We start from the raw sequence: 20012 nt of genomic DNA, 5'->3' as shown, positions 1-20012 counted from the left end.
CTGCATGCAGAAGTGCATGAGGTACAGATCAGCAGTGCTGTGTGCTGCACCTCATGTGTGCAGCTGCAGCTAGAGCAAGTCCTGATGTGAGGAGAAACTAACTGGGAGAAAATGGCTCTACAAAGAAATGGAGTTGTGTATTCTGTGCTGATCGAATGGGTCTGTCAAAGTGATTTACTAGAGAAAAAGTAAATGGGGCAGAACACTCCTCCCTGACACTGATCAGGTTAAAAAAGATGTTTTGTTTAGAAACAAGTTGAGAAAGTGAAAATAATTCTACAACTGGGAATCTAGTTTTTTTTTTCTATTCATCTTCTATGGCAAGATTACTAATTGTAATCCTTGGGAAGAAGGTCTGGAAACCACTGAAGTAAAGGTTTATATAGGTTACTAATAATGTGCCAGCTTTTATTTTGTTGTCATCTAAATGGAGTGTCTGCCTTCACTGAACTGAAGGTCAAAGACTTACAACTTTCAATCATGACTGAGTTTGCACTGTAAGAAATTACAGGCTTGGTGCGTGCATCAACTCTACAGATTTTAATAATTATTGTTGTCGTTCTTGGCAGCTTTGGTGAATTGTCCAGGAAGAAGGTAATGATGTGTAAAATATAACTGCAGGAGATGTAACAGGGGGTCCTGTGCAGCATTTCCTATGGAAAAGAGCTGGGCACAGGCACTTGAGTTCAAGGCTGTTTGCTGTTGCTGAGCAGAAGTTGGACAGTCCAGGAAGCATTTTGGAGTAATCCATGGAGTAGATTAAAATGCTGTCTTATTTTATTAGGGAAGCATTTTCCAGCACTATATCTGTTGAATGCTTTAAAACAACGACAACAAAAAGCCCGTGTGCTGGGGTGCTAGTGACTTCTCTTACCTTCCAATCTGATTTTTGCACTTTCTCTTGTATCAAGAGAGGAAGGTGGAGTATATGGTCCTATCTGAGCACAGAGTTCACATCATAATTAAAGAATAGGTTGTAGCAGTAAGCAGTAGCTCTGTGTTGGAATGCATATAGAAATGTCCAAACACAAACCTTAAATATAAAAACTGGTCTGGCTGTGCTAGAGCCATCGTCTTTCTGTGAGAGTCTGGACAGGATTCACATGCGTGACTGAATAGAAAGGTGTTTGTGTTGGATGTGGACGATGAGCTAGGTGTGTGGAGGACAAAGGTCAGTGGCCATGTACTGGTATGTGCTGAAGTACCAGGGTCTGTTTTGTTTTGCTGGAGGCAGAGAGCCCTTAAAAGCCAAACTGAATGCTGTAGAAATAGTGTCACATTGTCAGGCAGCCTTATGCCCCTGAAAATTCTTGAACCAACCAGCTGCCCAATGAACAGTTGTGCTGCTGTGCTGCTGCCTTCAGTGCAGTCAGTGCTGAATGCCTGCTTGGTGACAGTCAAGCTTCTGACTCTGTTCAAAACACTTCTTCTAGGTACTTGTTATCAAATTCTGAATTGCTTTTATTCCTTGTGTCAGCTTTTCATTGTATACATAGTTTTTAAAATGACCTATTTCATATCTGATTGCTTCTGAATTCCTCTGCAAAGTACACTTAGCATAAACCTTACATAAACCACAATGTTGCTTTGTTGGCCTTTTTCTGAAGACCTAGGCCAGATTTCTTCCTCAACAAAATGACCTCTTAACCATTGAGTTTTTAACATGGAAATGAGTCATAAAATGTGTGCTACTAAAACCCTGCATGTACTTTCCAGTGTCCTGAGACAGAACTGTACCTCGTTCAGAGAAAGTTGCACTGGCTGTCTGAAAATTGCCTGATAAAATGTTCAGTTTTCTACTGGTCTGCTGTTCTATATCTTGTCTTTGTATGAGATACTCACAGGCAGTATTCTGAGTTTTCACTAAGTTTAGATGTTTCGTGTTTATTTGCTCTGTTTCTGGTATCAGACACAGGGAAGATCTCAAGTTCTGGGGAGTTTCAGTTCATGGAATGAAGTTGATTGGCATTTTAGATGCTTTTTAATCTCAACTGCACAAGAGAAGCAGCAGCTAATAACACCTTTCAGATCCATGATTTGACTTGGATTACTTGGCGATTGCACTGAAAATACCTATTGTAGAGGTAGATAATTTTCATAATAATCTTAGTTTCAAGAAGTTGCCAACTTTATGATCCAGGTTTTTATTTCTGCTACTGTATTATTACTAGTAGTAGCCAAATCTGGATTTGATTATGCTCTGATCTATGAATTACTTTTTTTTTTTTTTTTTAAGTATATTCCAGTAGGATCCTTTCTGCTATCTACTGTAAAATAAGAACTACGGTGATTAAATAAATCTGTACAACTTTTCTCCCCAGACTCGTATTTAGAAGTTAATTAGCTCATTAGTTAATGAAGCCAAATCACTGTGGTGCTGCCTAGAGTCTCCATTTGTAGTAAAATTTTGGGAAAAGAAAACAAAAACACCTAGAAAATAGAAAAAGTTTTGTCTCACTTTTTGTTTCTGTCACAGGTACCTTCAGAAATGCTGTCACCTACCCTTCTGTGGCAGCAGGGCTTTCCATGTTGGAGCTGATTAGTAAGATAATAGTCCTTTTGTTTCCTGTAAGTGTCATGTATGACAGTTTTTTTTCTTCATGATTTTTTTTTTAACATTCTACATTCTTCATGCATCAACAGCAGACATAGGTAGAGAGGCTGCTGGAACTATGAATCCCTCCTTCCCCAGACCTGTTATGTAGCAAATACCAATTTATTTGAAGAGCAAAGCAGCCTGTATGCGTCCAGAAGTCTGCTAGCAGATACACCTCTGTTCATGTGAACAGAAGTATTTGTATGTATGCCCTATGACATGCTGCTCTGTTTTCTAATGCTCACGCAGAAGCACACGCACTGTAACCAAGTGAGCAGTTTGAGAACACCCCAGGTTCATTACAGGTGCCCAAACACAGTCTCGTATTCTCACAGGCTTCAGTTTTTACAAATCTTTATATTTGTATGTTTTACCACTTGCGGTTTCTTTACGTTAATGTATGTCTGTTTATTTCAGCCACATGGGTAGGTGATTAATAGAAATACATTGGAGAACCACCCACAGAATGCCTTTTGGAGAAGTTATTCTAGTAATTCATGACAGAATTATTTTTACGGAGTTACTCCAAGAGAGTTATTTTTCAATAATTGGGAAATTCAAGTTTTCTGATGTATTGAAACAAGGTAATGAAGGCTTTGACAAGTTCTGCCTGTTGTTCAGTGCTTTATCTGTGCTTGGTGACTCTAAGCAGAGTTTGATCTACTGTTTCTGAGACCAAGAGTTTGATGCTGTTGAAATAGAGTGATGTATGAATTTTCATATGCCAGATAACAGTACTTTCTATTTTTCTTTTCTGATAACCTTTCCAGTGAAAGGAAGGCTTTTCTCTGGAGCACTTAATTCTGTGTAACAGTGAAGCTCGTATTAGGAAATGCTCATAAGTGGGACTACTGAAAGGTCTCGATATCTCTAGCACTTTGTGCTTTCTTGCTATGTTTTTAAGTCTTCATCAGTTGCCTTCTAGATACTGATGCTATCTCCTCTGACAGTGTGGACCAACAATAGAAGCTAACTGCACTGTGAGCATGTTTATCCCAAATTTGTCCTCCTTCAGGAGTGCACTTTTGGTACATGCTTGCTGTGACAGTGAATGCTAAGCTGCTCAATAACAGCTTTGAAATACAAAGTCTGCTACGTTGGGGTGTTTCTTGCCTTTTAACCTGAAATAAGTGTCACATATAAAATTGGTGGCTCACGTCTGCTGTTTGAGAAAGCTGTAGAGACATTAATCAAGCTATTAATTTTTGGTAGTGTGACAGTAATAACAGTTCTATTTCCATTACGTTTGTCCTTTAACTTTTCAATGGTATTACATGCCTTCATAGAAGGTGGAAGTACAAGTAATATTTACATCTTCCAAACTACTTGGAATTTATTAATGTGCATCACAGTTTGTTGCATTTCTTACAAGTGAACAAATTTTAGCAGGTTGGTGTGATATTATGTATCTGTTGTTTAGGAGATCGGCTCGCTTGGATGGAGCTTCATAGAGTACGAAGATCACTCGTTTTGTTGGGTGCGATGTGTCACCAAGTGTAACATTATGTTTCTTGAGTGTTTAAGTGTTTAAAAAGTTGTTTTCAAAAAACGGCTTAATTTTCAGTACACGTTAAGTGTGAATACTTATAAAATCTACTGTTTAATTATATAAAATGTAACAAAGTAAATACATCCAGCATCATAACGTTTTATGCTATATTACTCTATAATCAATTCACTGACAATTTTCACTGACAATACGTGAGCAGACGAGTTATGTTTACTTGAATCTCCAGTAGTATCTTCTTCTGCTTCGGTATCTGAAGTAAATTATCTCCTATTCCAAAGATTGTGAGTGATGAGTATTAGCAGCAACACGAGCTCCCTGAGATTTCTTTAATTGAAATATTTTTATAATAGTCCCAGGTCCTCTGTGTAAATGAGTATTCTGAAGGTAGTTACAGAAGAGTGGTCCTTTGCAAAGCTGAGTTTTCAAGACAGGGAGTTAAAAAACAAAACAAGCTTCTTTTTTTCTTTTTCCCTCACTGTTCATTCTGAAACTATGACCTGATGGATGTCAGTAGACTGTAATACATTTATTCCGTGTGGTGGTGGGAACAGGGAACTTGTTATTTCATTTGGGCTGAGTGAACTGGAGTCACTCTGAGCTGAGCCCCCACTGCCATCAAATTGAGAGATTTTCTTCTTGATTATTTTTCTTTCTTTGGCTCGGCGATTCTGGAACCAGATTTTTACCTGCAATGTTATAAGTCTGATTAGTTTAAAGTAGTCAAACTTTTTACAGCAACTGTAGCAATGAAAAAAATAAATGTGAGCAAAACAAACGAACACCCCCAGTTCAACTCCCAAAAACCCATGCTGGACTTGTGCTGTGGAAAATATTGAAGTTACTCTGTATTCACTGTCTGCATTGTAATCAATAGGAAATTATTTGCTGTTCTTAGATGTGGTATAAAGTGACCTTGCTGTGTCTTATTTAGGAACATAGGATACAAATTTCTTGCTTATACTCAGCATCCACCTTGTTCATCATCTAAACTTGGACAGTCGTGTGTGCCATACTTAAAGGAAGATTCAATTAGAAAATACTTTCTAAGGTTTCTTCTTCATCTCTGGTAAAGATTAATTCAAACCTAAATAGTGAGAGTGCTTCTTCTTCCTTCTGTTGTGATTTGTGTATGGATGCATATTCTTTTGTTTATAATTTTTTGAATAGGCATCTGGTTCTGTGGTATGTCCTGTGTACAGTTATGTCAGTGCTACTTGAGGATGATGAGTTTCAAACTGATTGTTTGTACTGAAAGACTCATACCTATGTGAAACCCAATTTTAGCTTTTTTTTTTTCTTTTTTTCTTTTTTTCCTTCTGTGAGGGTGTAAATGAACAGAAAATTTGATTTGTTTTCCTTAATGTTAATTTCCTGTTCTGACTTCACTGTTTTTGTTACATCCTTTAAGATACAGTGAATGCAATGCTGCATAGAAAGTTCTACCTTTGCTGTAGGTAATCAGTTATTTTCCAAGTAGTTATTTCATTATTGCCTTACAGGTAATGACAGTGAGAAACACTTAGCTGTGTCAGCAGCTGATAGAAATAGGTCATGTTTTGATTACGTCTTACCTGAAGAAAATTTACCAATCAACAATTGGATGGCATTAAGAGCAACAGTTAGATAAAACTAACTGCTGGTTTTACGCTGCGGTTACTCCAGGTATGTCTTTGTTCTCAATCATTAGAACATTTGTAACATGCTTGTAGCAATAGAACAGGAGGGTTGAGTTTTCTATAACTGCAGTTCTCAGAAAATTGTCCAATTGAGCTACATCCTAGTGTGTAACAAACGGAAGTTCTCTGGTGATGGAACTGTTTTTGTAGTTACTTCCCAGAGCTGCTTAGTGAGCCACAGAATATCCCGAGTTGGAAGGGACTCACGATGATCACTGAGTACAACTCCCAGCTTCACGCAGGGCTACCTAAAACTTAAACAATGCTTGTGATCGTTGTCCTATGGCTTATTGGTGCTGTGACTGCTGCCCCATGCTGTGAGTACCCAACCATTCTCTCAATGTAGAACTTTTTCCTAATATCCAATGTGACTTGCAGTCTGTGGAGTCTAGTCTGTGTGCTGTTTGGTTTTTGAGATTGAACATCGCTGCACTATGAGATGACTCTAAAAACCTAGTGCTTGAGCCTAAAATCCTATTACTTGCCTACTCATCCTTACACTTTCCAGCCTCAATGATCCCTCTCTGTTCCATGTCCTTGCACAGACTGATGCAAAAAAGGAGGATATTTTAAAGGATTGAGTGTGTATATAATAGTTTGTAAAATTCTAAAAAGAAAGGTCTCTTACTTAAATTTACCTGGGGGCAGTGTCTGGTTGCTAAGGTTTGAGATGCTTTATTCAGTACCACCAATCTTCCCTTATCTTCCAACTGTAGCAGAACACTGAAATTGTTACATAAGGAGGACTGAATGCAACAGTTGCTACACTTGCAGGCATTTCATAAATGTGCTCTCCAACACAGTGATTTTAGTAAACTCTTCTGAATTCCTCTGACCTTTGCATGAACACAACTAGGATAGCTCAGGAGGCTGTCTTTTTTCAGGACAGTGCTTAATTAGGTACTTAACTGGAATGCGGAGGTGCTTTCCGAGTAAGCAATTGATCTAAGTATGCACTTGAAAATGTAAGGAGAAGATAGTCTATTGCATGTAACAGGTATAAAAATTTGGCACCGAATTTCATAGCCTAAAACTTACTGTGTGTTTGTAGACCTGTGAATATGACAGCCAAATGAAATCCTGATTTGAAAATCACCTGTAAAAGCTGCCAAAATAAAATGGAGCATGTCATAAGTAATGAGGACTTAGCTAAGAGAATGTTAAGCCAAACTGTTTTAATTCCTAGCTGCCTCGAAAGCTATTTTGCAAGTAAAAATAACTACTTTTCAATACTTCTATTACAGATGAACTCCTAATGCTTAGTTACCTGTAACTGCAGAGGTTTCAGTCAAATTACCCTATGTGTTATCTGTAACTGTGTGGTGTATTCACTGCGTGCTGATACACTCGCAAACTATCATGGTTGCCCTGGCGCTACTTTTGCACACAGAACAAGAATGCTGTTTGTATCTTCTGACAGCAGCCGTGTCTGGTGAAGGGGTGCAGGCGGTGGTTAGTCTCTGGTACCTGTCTTTCAGATAGTCCAAGGTTTGCTGCAAGTTCTGACTTTCTCCTTATTGTAATGTATCTGTTGCAGTGAAATTCCTTCTCCAATTCTAGTCGCTGATGGTCTGTGTAAACAACCCGGTACTTCTCTTTTGTTCTTGTTTTACCTGTTTGAGAAAGAAATGTTATTCATTCATTCCAGTTGATTTTCTGTAGCATCTTTCTTTCACACCTTTCAAACAATTTACAGACAGTTACTAAAACTACAGAGTACTTGCATAAGACTGTTTTCTGAGGTAATTTTCTTTCTTACAGAGAAGGAATATGGGATGCATAGTAAATAAGTATTTTTTTCCTAGATGTTCTGGGAGCACATTGGTTACCTTTTAACCTCTTTCTCTTTCCCTATCTCTCTCTCTCTCCCTGTAAACATACATTTAAATATAAAGTTCTTATGCAAAAAAAAAAAAAAAAAAAAAAAAAAAAAAAAGTCCTGAAGCATCTTAAATTCATAGCAGTACCTTAGTTGATACTGGATATATTTGACTTCCAGATTTCATGTCGTTGTTCGTGGAAGTGACCTCTGTTTCAATCTACGTAGACATAAATATCACAGAATTTCAAGACTGACTCTCAGTCACAATTTGTTTATTTGTGCCACGTCCTAACTTTTTATCTGGGCTTTTATAGCTCACTTCTGTGACGCAAAGAAACATCCACTAGAAGTGTGTCCCCCATCCATTTCGTTATACTTAGAAGTTCAATAATAATGTGATTTTTTTTTTTTTTTTTTTTTCCAGTAAGGTGCAATCTTGCAAGACGCTGAGTGCCTGTACTGCTCTGCGGGGGTTACTCGGTGTGCTGAGTTTCCATCTGAAACAGAGTGCCCTTGACAACTTATAAGTCTAGACAATAAAAAGCTTGTAACGTGCTTTTCTTTTGATTGGATGAATAGTGTTAAGAGAAAAGTTTAGCAGAAGTTTAGAAGGTATTTTTCATTTCTTACACTTTTTAAGACAATTGTTTGTCTAGTATTAACACAGAGATCACTTTTCAACTGATTTTCTTCCCTCTTTCCCTTTTAACAGCCAAGTAGGTAGTTGTTCTTTTTCATCTTCCCAGGTTTCTGCTTTTTTGATGTGAGTTTTCTGGGACAAACTGTAAGACAAAGGCTCCTTTAAAGTGGTTCTCTAAAATCCACTGAGGTGTTAAGATGAAGCACACGCCACACAAAAGAGCGACAAGGAGATCTTATCAAGAACTGCTTTTACATTCAGAAACACAAGCCAATTGGTTTGGAATTTACAAGCCCTAAACAAATGTCAGACTCTTTCATCTTAGCAGAAGAAAAAAGGACAGAAATAAATCGATTATTTTTTTCTTCAGCTCTCTTCAGGGCAATCGTACATACACTGAGATATTTTTATATGAAGGAAACATAGGTTAAGACATTTTGAAATACAGAAAATGAAGGGTGTTTTCCTAACTTCTGTGCCGCTCTGATTTCTAGCTTGCAGGATTTTCCTTCTTAATTTTGCAGGGTGAAATCATTCATTAAGTTGAAGTTTACTTTTTTAGAAGCTACAATTTCTTGGCTTTGAAATATTTGCTCTAGATGATAGTTATAATGCTAACAAGAGTATAGATATTCAGATTCCTTGTAAACTAAAGGCTTAGAAGGCAATCTTTGAAAAGGAGTTAAAATTCAACAGGGTTATTCCGGATTCAATATAATCAGCAAATATAGCCATGATTTGAAGGGGTGGAGAAAAGGAGCAGTTTTCGCCCATTCCCCTTGGTCATAAAATTCACAGAGCATTTCTTCTGAAGACAATAAAGCTAGGAGAAGGCCTCTTTATTTGCTGTGAAAATCATCACCCTTTCCGGCAATATAACTCCTGAAGAAAAAAGGGAGAAGGAAGAGACAAGGCTGCATATCAAAGCAAAGAGAAGTGTTGAGAGGGTCTGTTGCCTCAATATGACAGATAGGCCTCAAAACCAAAGACAACGTAGCCCAGTGGAAAATAGATGTCCTGACTAGTTTACAAAGTAAAATAAATTAGTGTTAGAGCTGAGACTTGGCCGTTTTGCTTTTCTGTTTTGCTAACTGTGCTACTGCTGTGATGTAATCTGAATTATTTGGACGTCAGTGCTTGTTATGACATAAAAGTATTGAGTGTACTTTAATAAACAAAAACAAACAAACAGAAAACACTGAGCAACCTGAAGCTGGTCTTGCAAAATATAAAATAAACTCCTGTCCTTTTCCGTGGTTCCCTTGAAGTCATTCTTTTTCTGAGAAGAATCATTCCCAGCTGAAATTTCATATAAATGTAAAGATTTAAAGTTCTTGACCTTTGTTTAGACATGGTCTCTTTAGTAAGTTTCATGCCTTGAAGATTTGTTCTCATAGAATTGCACATTTTACACATGAGCTTACAGGGTTTAGATATGATTTAGTCTAAAGTTTTAGTTTTGCATAATTGCAGTTGTTAGGACACACTGAAAGCGTGCTTCTTCTCAGTTTTGGAGCCTGTATGTGAAGATACCTTTACCACGTCTGCTTTGAATGTTTGTTTTTTAAACTTTCTCTTTCTTGTTGATAAATGCATTTGCAATGTCTGTATGTTTAAGAAAAATATTTCTTCTGAACATGCAGTTACGGTTTTCTACTTAGAAGATACATTAACAGTAAAATTTCAAACCAGATTTGAACTGTTGTAAGCACGCAGCACTGCTGTCTTTGTGGTGCTGCTGCACCCTACGGGTTTTCTTGCTCCGATAATTTTTTGCTTCAGCCTTCCTGATTTTTTTGTATAAAATGCCAAATACGTTGAGTCAGAGTAAATAGAGGGAAAGAATCCAATTAACATTCTGTTTCTTGAAATAGTTCCCAGCGTTAGCATTTTAGTAGGTTCCCTCATTTAATTAGGTGTGCTTGGATTTCTTTGTTCCATGCTGCTCACGTGAATTTGTGTGACTGTGCACTGTAAGTGATGCTGAGGATATAGGTATGTATATAAAGATTTGTAAAACTCAGGGCTAAATAATCCTGAAATTTTAGAAAAAGAGCAATATTGGTCAGCAGTAAGATTGAAGGGGAGGAGCCAGTCGTGAGCAAGTCTGCTTCAAAGAGTGGTTAGTGGCATCAAGGTTTTATGTTCTAGAGGAGGGGTTGACAAGTTAATATGTAGTTACTTGCATAATTTTATTTTTGCAATTATATTGGAATTTAATTTCATGAAATTTCTGGTGCCAATTTTTTCCACTTTTTATACTTTAACATTGTAATAAAAGCACTGCTGAAGAGCCAAATGTAATTTGGTACGTTCCTTGTTTTGCAAAATAGCCACGTTTGTGTTTTACTTTCCCAAACCCTTTGCATTAAGCAGGTTTGCTGTCTTCAGTCAAATTCAGTGAAGTCTTGAGCTGTTTGTAACACTTCAAAGGACTGGGCTCCCGGACTGTAAAGCCTCAGGACATTTCTCTATGCACAGCCCCCAGTTCACCTGTCCAGTGTTGTTCATGAAGTATGTCAGCATGGGTGTAAACTGTGCTTTTCAGACTAGGGATGGATTGAAACACATAACAGCTTTCCTGAGTTTTGTATGCATTTCATGAAATTGAGCATGGGTGAAACTTTGCAGTGTCTTCCTTGTCTGTGCATTAGGTGTAAAGCTAAGGTTTAGATTTTGTGTGTTTTAATTTAAAAAAAACCCTAGCAGGTTTAAACTTTAGTGACAGGGCAGAAGGGACTGGCTTGTTGGTGTTGCAACTGTCTCACTTGCTTCTGGTCTACCTTAGCTCTTGCATCACTTTTACACCTGGAAAACTCCAATAATGTTAATGAAGTTACTGCGGATTTACACGAGGATACGTAGTTGGGGGGGATAGACTTGAAATCTGCCTGGCTTTGAAGACCTTCGTGAAGGCTTCCAGTGGAAATTACAGATTGCGATACCTTAATGTCCTCTAGGCATTTTATACTTGGTAGCAAGGAGGAAACAGCACATATCTACTTTATAACTGAGAAACAATTATTAGACTAATTTTACTCTTGAGTGGAAAGATTGTTTCTCAAGTGGCACTGCTGATTTTCTGTCTTCTAGAACTGCTCCAATTGTCATTGCAGTTACTTCCTTAGAGTGTTTTCTTTGATGCTCTCTGACACGCACTTACAACTTTTAACCTTAACAATGGATTTAACAAACCTTGCTACTCACTATTTACACCTTGGGAATATACACAGAAAAGTTCCTCTGGCACGTGGCCTGTGACTGAAACGGGCACATCAAGGAATGACACTTGGAAGAGAATGAATTTAGTTGTCTAATAGTAACAAGCTGCAGGATTTTGATTTGAAAGTGAATGAAGCAAAAGCTTTGGTAGAGATAATGTGGTGTGCAAAGAAAATAGACTGCGCTGAGTATTTGAGTCAGATTACTTGTCTAGGGATATTTCTTCTCATCTGATAAATATCACAGGATCAACAGATGAAAATTGCATTATCACATAATTTTCTTTTAAAGTTTTAAAAGTCTGCAAAGGTTTAAGATCAGCCAGCTTGGTATATTGATCTTTACCTTGTGGCACAAAATGATTATGCGGTGGTTTTGCACATAACCGCTAAAAGCAATGTTTTCAGGTGTCAGTTTTCATCTATAATGCTTTGTATTTGTTAGAACAAAGATACTCAGGCGTGAGTTAGATGTAGGCATGAGTTAGATGTAGCGATGTGTAAACACAACAGCCATTCTACTGTAATCATATAAAACCTTTATGGGGTGAAAGTGAAACTAGTGCAAATTTAGTTAAAACTGCATTAAGCAGTAGTAGGTTAAATAAATGTCATGGGTGACCACCGACATATGTGCTTTAAGTAAAGTTAATTATTTCTAAGATCAGTGATAGCAGAAAAGTTCTTTTTGAGGTGGAAAGTTTAGTATGCGCTTACCAGTAGTGTTAGCTTGCACCGTTTTCCTCATCCATTCGTAAGAGCTGTGCCTTTGGCTGGTGGGGGAGCCCTGCTGTGTGCCACCGGTACCTGCAGGAGGTAACCCCCCGGCTGCGGCGGGATGCAGGGAGCTGTACTCAGCTGGGCTGTAGGAGCCCTGCCCAGGAGACGAGGCGCTGAGCTGCGCGGCAGCAGCCGTGCCGGAGGGCCCCGGGCACGGGCCGTAAGCGTTCCAGTCCTCCCTCTGGGGGCCGTAGTGGGGTCCCCAGGCTCCCGCGGGCTGTCCGTGGCCGTCTGGAGCTGGCACGTGGTGGTACCCCATGTAGTCTGAGTAGGGGGGAGCGGGCACAAAGTTCTGCACTGGCAGGTTGTTGTTGCTGCACCTTGCGGGTCCTGGATACATGCTGGTCTCTTTATCCAGGAGAGAGCTCACGTACATGCTTGCAGAATGTAAATGTGTTGTCACAACATCTTGCTCTTCTGTATTTTCTTTTGCTGCTTAAAAATAATCTTGATTTTTGCTAATAGTGCTAAACTGCTTGGAATCTTCTACTTCATCCTCTTTTATTATCAACTGTGTTACCAGGTGCTGGTGGTAATGGTTTACCAAGATCTTGTCTGACGTCAGCCAAACTGCCAGCCTCATAATTACATTTACATTCAAATGAAGGGCTGACCAACCCCACCTTGCTGCTAGTTCTGGTGCTTTCTCTTTTAGAAAACTTTTATCTATGCCATTACCCTTCACTGATATTCGACAGTGATTCCACTCCTGTAATGTGATGCAACTCTTACTCGTATTTGGAACGTAGTAAATAGACCTTTTTGAAAAGAAAATTGTCTAAATACCATACACTGTTATTATAGTTTAAATGATTCTTTTCTGGAATATATATTTTTTGTCACATGTTGTCAATCAATAAGTAAATCTATTACTCTCTTAATTTCTCAGATGCTCATTCTGAATTCTCTTATTAATGGATGCAGTCAATTTCACTAATAACTGTCTCAAAAATTTCCCACTTGTTATTGATGTTTGTAAGTTTTGCCAGCATAGGAGTAATTAAAACTCTCTCTGCCACAAGTACGTTCATGCTCTCCCCGTATGTGGTGGTTTAAAGAAATCTCTCGGCTGCTGCATACTGATAAATTTTAAGAAGTAGACAATAAGCCAAAACTATAACAAAGACAGTAGCAGATATGTAAAGAAAATGACAAAAAAAACACCACGAATAAAGTTTTTTATTAGGCCTGGCAATATTGTTGGCTTCTGATTCGAGTTGATGACAACTCTTATGTATCTGAAAGGCCTTCCTCTGAAACTCGTGTGTAGTTTGTTCAGTGGTGGCAGCTGGAACGGTGGCATGAAGTGGCTGCATCCTCTGGCAGAGGTCAGAACTGCCCTGCTGAGCGTCTGCTGGGTGCTTGGCACTTGGTACTGTGCAGGTGAGCTTTTTCACAAAGAGGAATGATTCCAAATTTGTTGTTGTATGTTAGTATTAGGTATTAATGTGGGAGAAATAGGCCACTCTTTATGACTTTAGAATTGCCTCGTTACAATTTGTAGAGTGCCTTTGATATCAGATTTTTATTGTGGATTAATTTACTTGCTATGAGCTATTTGTCAGGGATACATTTGCAAAAGAGGTGCAAATTGTAATGACTCATTTCCATTTATGAAGTTGTGGATCTTCATTCAGCAGCCTTTGAATTTTGGTGCTGCTTATACTCGCACATCTCTTCTAATTTCAGTACCAACAGATTCTATGAACTTAGAGAGGAAGGATTTTTATTTTATTTTTTTTTTTAAGAAAAGACATTTAATTAATAAATGCTGTGGTCTTTAAGGTGTTTTTTTTTTTAATATATTTATGCATTTATTTCTTGATCCATGAGATAATGCTGAGGAATGTTGGGATAGGACATGGAGGAAGTTAGAGCCCTGTAATTGATATGCTCCTTATTTAAAAAATAAAAGTAAAAGCAAAAGAATACGTGTGGCCTCAGTGAGCATGGCTCAGTTTGAACAAAATACTGATGCTATTATATACAATACGTGTACATACTAACAGCTTAATTTTTAACTGTCTTCCTTTGTTTATGCTTCTCCTCATACCACCACAATTTTGCTATCACTTGATCCTATTTTTTGTATCTCAGAACCTTATCCTTCATTCCTTGTTCTTCTTTTATCTTTTGTTTATGCTCCTCCTTTCCCTTTCTTGTTTTGCCTGTTCCATTATCTGAAATTTCTTTAGATCTATTTCGATTCTTTCCAGAAAGTAATTAGATCAAGATACACTGATCACGAATTGCTGTACTGATTTGATATCGGTTGACAATAGTAAGCTTTGAATAAGGCATTTTGTTTAAAAAGATTTACATAGAAGGATAAGATTGCTGGGTAAGACTGCAGATTTTTTAACACCAGAGTGAGAATAAGATAACTAAAATGGTAGCATTCACATCATCTCCCACAGCCTGGCTCTTATGTCTCCCATTTCGTATCAAAGAACTGTGTGGATCATTAGAAAGGAACCTCATCTTTTCACAGTCTAGTATTTTAAGGATACCATAATTTTGGACTTGGTGGGTTTTGAGAGCTAATTGACTGTTAATCAAAGCCTGCCTTCCCAAGAGTAATTTCTCAGCCACCCATGTGCCATTCTGCTCAAATCCACCCTACTATTAGCTTCAGAGCCACAGAGCTGCATCAGCTTCAGTGTAGCAGTGACAGAAACCCTTTTCCCTGTCCATGTTTGCACTGTGATGGAGCAGCAGTGAGTTGTTGGTGAGAAAGCAAGGGTGAGTGTGCTACTTATGGTTGTTCCAAGTGGTTGTGGAACTGTCGTGTCACCATGGTCACTCTTTGCCTTTCTGGGATGATAAGAAAGGGGAAGCTGATCTGAGGCAGTGGGCTGGGAGTCCCACCCATACAGAAGCTTATATTTATACAGTTTTCAGCAGTGGGCAATAAAAGGCAGAATAAGAATCGTTGGTAAGGTACTGGCAGCAAGACTGCTGGCATGCTTCAGAGACCCTGGTGGCCGGAGTGAGAACTGAGCTCCAAGGTGACCATTTTTCATTTTACTCCAACCATCAAAATATTATGTCTAATTTAGCCACGGGGAATTGCCTGAGCTCTTGGTTGGAATGAAGTGGCTTGTGTGTAAAATTAAATATACTTAGGTAGCTCTGAAAGCAATGTCTCCTATTTGTTTCCATGGAAACTACAACAGCTACAAAGTGTGCGATAATACTATTTGATAGAGCAAATTCTCAGATACAAACCCCTATTTTTTTTTTTCATAGTCACCTCCATTACCAATGCATTTTCACCAGCAATAAACTAGAGCCTGCATGCTGTGTTTGTAAAAACTTGCCTGGCCATCCACTGCTGAAATGCATCACCCACTGCCTCGCTGTGCTCACATCCACTGCTTGGCTTCCATAAACGCTTAGCAAGCTCTGATGAATGTCAGTGAGTAAAATTTTTTCCACATGGAGGAATTCACATCTACCCTTTTGTTTCATATGCACTTCTGTGTTAGATGCCACTGTGTCAGGCTGCCTCTCTGCTGCCATCTGCCACATAGCAACAACACGTAAAGGAATATTGGTAGGAAGGTTCAACCTGTACTGCTGCACCATCAATGTGCGCCTCTGACATCATGGACCAACATAATAAAAATAGGAGGCATTACTTTTGGAGCAGCCCTCGTGTTTTATGTACATTTACTCTTTGGGGAAGAAAATTGTCTAGTTTTCTAATAAGTAGTTGATGAAAATGGAGTCACAGCAACAAACGTAGTGACAGCCATTGGAACCATGCAGGTTTTATTTTCGCAGGCAGTGTCGGTGTACCGCAGTATGGGTGCTGCTCTAAAGAGCATTTCCAACGCCAGCAGTAACAGCGTAACCACAAGTATGTGGGTATGGTGTTTTAATGGCAAGTGTTATAGCTGCAATTTCAGCAGTACTGGTAGATTAAAATTGGCCTGTACAATGTGTGAATGAAAGGTGTTTATACCTGTGATTGTTTTGATAAGCATATTGTGAATGCTTCCTCACAAAGTCACTCTCCTTTTTGTATAAAGATAAGAAATATATTCCTGACACTTGAAAATTGTATGCAATCTACTTTCTGGGGTAACGTTTCTGAGGAGAAGAAAGTATACAAGCTCAGTATGTCTCATCCCAGCTAAGGTGCTGGGAACAGATGTTTGTTTCCTTGCCTCCAGGGAATTGCTCCAGTAACACATCAATAATGTAGGGCTTGGGAATACTTCTTGCTGGCACCTTTATAACTGCATGCCTACAGTTTCAGTGGAATGGCTGGCTAAGGAGTTAGCTAGGGAGCTATCATATTAATGATGGATTTAATGTAATATTCCAGAGATGTTACCCTTTATTCAAACCAGGCTTTAAATGCACACTCAATCTTCATAACTTTAATAGCTGTATAAATCTGAGGGAAAGGACAGTCAGTACAGAGCGTGCTGTCAGCTGAGGTCAGTTTTGATGGAAAAAACAGTCTATTAATTCAGGAATGAAGGCTTTGGCTTCTAAATTTTAAAACAACCACTGAAGAGAGTGATCTTGCTTTTATGGGAGCTTTCAGAAACACAACCATTCTGAAGATGTTATTTACTCTTTTTAATTGGGATGGTTTAATATATGACAGTCTAGTTAGGTCTCATTTTCAGGGTATGAGATGCCAGACCATGACAAATTTTCTCCTTGCTGATGAGTGTGGTACAGCTCAGAGAGCTGAATCAGCCATGGTAACTGAGTTACTTTCACTTGCTGCAGAAAATAGAGAGATTTCGGTAGTTCCACTCCGTACCAACAAGTAGAAATAGAAATGTCCATGAAGCCTTCCTCAATGCTGCAATTTTGAATTCCATACTCTTACATTTTGCTTGTTAACAAATCCTTCTATAAAATCATTGATATTGAAAAGTGAATTGTTGGGAGTATGGTGATCATGTTTACCCTTCGGCCCCTTATAGCTGTTTTTCTGACTGCTGCTAACAGTGATTTAGCTTTCTTTTCCTAATGTTAATTTTTCCCCTTCCTTAAGGCAGTGGCACCATGTGTCATGTATGATTGGCACCAGTGTTGCATGTGCTAGGGAAGTGTGTCTTCTGATCTGAAATCGGGACAATTTAAGATCTGTTACAAAATCAATACAAACAGTAATAAAAGTGTGTCTAACTGCTCAGCAAACAGTCTTAGTGCAGCAGGTCTTAAAGAATCTGTATGTGAAATGCAGGTTAAATTGATCCTTTTTAGCAGAGCTGTAAAAAAGGATCAGCAGATCTTCTGTTGAGATTCGTTTTCCTTCCTAAACCTGCGGTGTGGGGTTCCCACTTACTGTACTAATTCATCCTGACTGGAATACAGCTAGATGGGGGTTGTTTGGTGCTCAGTATTCAGTCCTTTGGGTGTTCCTTGAGTGTGGTCTTAGTTTTTCATGAGGAAACAAAGGATTTGATCGCTTTTACTGTTTACAATTCTTGCTATACACGTGGCTTATGTTCCTGGCAGACCAGCCTTTCTGTCACAGAAATTTAACTGTTCTTCCTTGCTCTCAGATGGGAGGTCGTGTGTATCAAGTCCCTCCTGCCCTGGAGGACCAAGAGCATGCAGGATAAATCGAAGTTAAGCCTCTCCATTTTGACATACTTCACAGAATGGTTTGTTACAAAATGTACAAAAAAGTTATTTGTGCTCTTTGATTGTTAAAACAGCTGGGAAACATTTTCACCATTAAAACAGTGCCTTTTTTTTTTTAATAGTGATGTCAACGCAGTTTTGAGTCCCACTGATAACATCCAGGGCCATTTCCAAAACGTGACAGGCCATCTAAGTTGTTCAGAGATGCACCATCTCAGTGCACGAAGCACGATTCTTGTTTTTTGTGTTAACACCTAGAATGACTCTATTTGTCTATCTGAAGGGCTCTTTTTCTTTTGTTTGGAAATGTCATTTTGAATTGTATGGCTTTCTTAGTTGCATGAAGTTTTTGCAGGAGATCCTGCCAGGTATGTTCTTGATCTTTTTGTGCCAAACCCTTCTTTCTGGGTAATGGGGTTTAAAGGTTAGTGAATTCCTCTGAAAATTGCATACACCTTGATTGTTGCTTTAATCACAATTAGGATTAAGGGCTTAGATATTCCTGTGATGTAGCCCATGGTATGCTTTTCTTCTTCTAGGAGCTTTGCTAACAACCAATCCATCTTCGCAGCAGTTCTGCTTTAGTGTCCCTAGTTTTATAGATGTGCTAAAAGTGATGGGTTGCGTGATATGCCCAGCGTTGGAGGGGAAGCAAGTAGCGTTCGGAGGTATTTCATGACTCAAAATGTTGGACCAAAATACTTCCAGTTATTTGCCTCTGATTTGATCCATCTCATTTTTAGTTTAGCTATGCAACAATATGTTGCAAGCTTTTTAATGAAAAATAGCTTACTGTTTTTTTGGTGAACAACTTTTCAAAGGATTAAAGCACATTGGAAAATACTTATTTGAATAGATTGTTAGTAAGTTAAAAAACAAAACAAAACATTGAACCACGTAAAACGATCACTGGCATAACTAGAGGGTTAATAATCCCTAAGGTATTACCCTGGTTTATAGATACTGCTTTTGGAGCAATAAATTTTAACCTTTGAACATGTGCTTCTGCAAATAAAATCCAGCCTTATTTTGTGTACTTAACAACTTCTGATTGGAAACACATAGCAACCTATAGCAAGCATGCTTTCAGCAAACTGGGGCAGAAATGAGGCAGATCTTCAAAGTAGTCACTTATCTTCCTCAATAACTCTTCTACATGTAAACAAGATAAAACGGGTCGTTTTGCTGGATCCCTCACTCTTTGAATGATGTTTAAATAATTTTAAAGAGAAAGAAGTTGAGTTCAGATTTATTTTCTTTTCGTTTTTAAGAATGTTTTAAAAATATTTTTAAAAATCAATTACAAAATCCAACTATGTCATGGAAATGTGATTAAATCTAACAATGAACTTGAACTGCAAAATCCTGGGGTTCTGGTGCATTTAACTAGAACTAGGTATCAAATTATTGTATATCATGACAAAAAACAAAGCTGCTTTCTGTATTCTGACAAGTTCTAAATTTAAATCTGGATGTTTTTACTGATTTTTCTTTGATATACAACTCTAATTCTGTTTAATTGGCCAAATTGAGATTGCTTTTCTCTTGAACTCTTTCAGTATCAGTTACGTTAAAATATGCTTATGAACTGTATGTAAAATATCTGCAGTGTTTCCCTCTGTAGGCAGAATGGCTGTTCTGTGCATTTCCAATGGATTCTTCCTCTCTTGGGAGATCGATGTTTGATGGCTGTGCTCATCAGTGTGGATGTTAAATCCCTCCTGTTCATAAGTGCTATTTGTCATGTTCTGCTTTTCATAATACGTGAAAAGCACTAGAAGTTTTTCTGTTGCTGAACTTTGAATTGTATTTAATTGAGTTTCTTCATCTAATTTGGCTTATCTTACCAACACAAAGCTTCAAAGTACTCTTGCTAGCAGCACAATGGAAGGAAAAGTGTGGGAATTTTACAATGTGGATGTGCATCCCTTTTAAGTTTACTCTTCTTTCGTGCTGTCCTTGTTACAACCAGGAAATTCTAGGTAAAATCAAGAGACGGAGAGAGAGGGAGAGAGTGCTGCCATCTCCCTGAGTCAGCCTGGTTTTACCATTCTCTGTTTTTTTCTAGACATCTCCCTGCTTTTCTACTTGACGCTGCAATTCAGCAACAGAATGTTCATGGAAATGTTCATTTTCTACAGTAGCTAATAT

At 38.3% G+C, this 20012-nt stretch overlaps 1 protein-coding gene across 1 annotated transcript; it reads right to left on the bottom strand.

The window, feature by feature from the left end:
* Positions 1–4171: 4171 nt before the first annotated feature.
* Positions 4172–12778, bottom strand: LOC122163919 (homeobox protein CDX-4-like). Its single transcript, XM_042825495.1, has 3 exons — positions 12183–12778; positions 7250–7395; positions 4172–4792 (listed from the first exon to the last, which is right to left on the bottom strand). Exons 1-3 carry the CDS (start codon positions 12619–12621, stop codon positions 4586–4588), a joined length of 792 nt encoding a protein of 263 aa, XP_042681429.1. The 5' UTR covers positions 12622–12778; the 3' UTR covers positions 4172–4585.
* Positions 12779–20012: the final 7234 nt, after the last annotated feature.

Source organism: Centrocercus urophasianus, unplaced genomic scaffold (genome assembly GCF_019232065.1).
Source record: "Centrocercus urophasianus isolate 14NV4802_14NV808 unplaced genomic scaffold, USGS_Curo_1.0 seq_24, whole genome shotgun sequence".
NCBI classification, from domain to species: domain Eukaryota; kingdom Metazoa; phylum Chordata; class Aves; order Galliformes; family Phasianidae; genus Centrocercus; species Centrocercus urophasianus.
The sequence above is the reverse complement of the archived record's forward strand: the minus strand, read 5'-3'. Positions and strand labels throughout refer to the sequence as shown.

Excerpts from the sequence above, each read along its gene's own strand:
- LOC122163919 (XM_042825495.1), bottom strand. The coding sequence starts at position 12,621 with ATGTACGTGAGCTCTCTCCTGGATAAAGAGACCAGCATGTATCCAGGA. Across the intron at positions 7,396-12,182 it reads GGTGCAAGCTAACACTACTG|GTAAAACAAGAACAAAAGAG; the intron begins GTAAGCGCATAC and ends TTTCTCAAACAG. Across the intron at positions 4,793-7,249 it reads TTGGACTATCTGAAAGACAG|GTAAAAATCTGGTTCCAGAA; the intron begins GTACCAGAGACT and ends ATAACATTGCAG.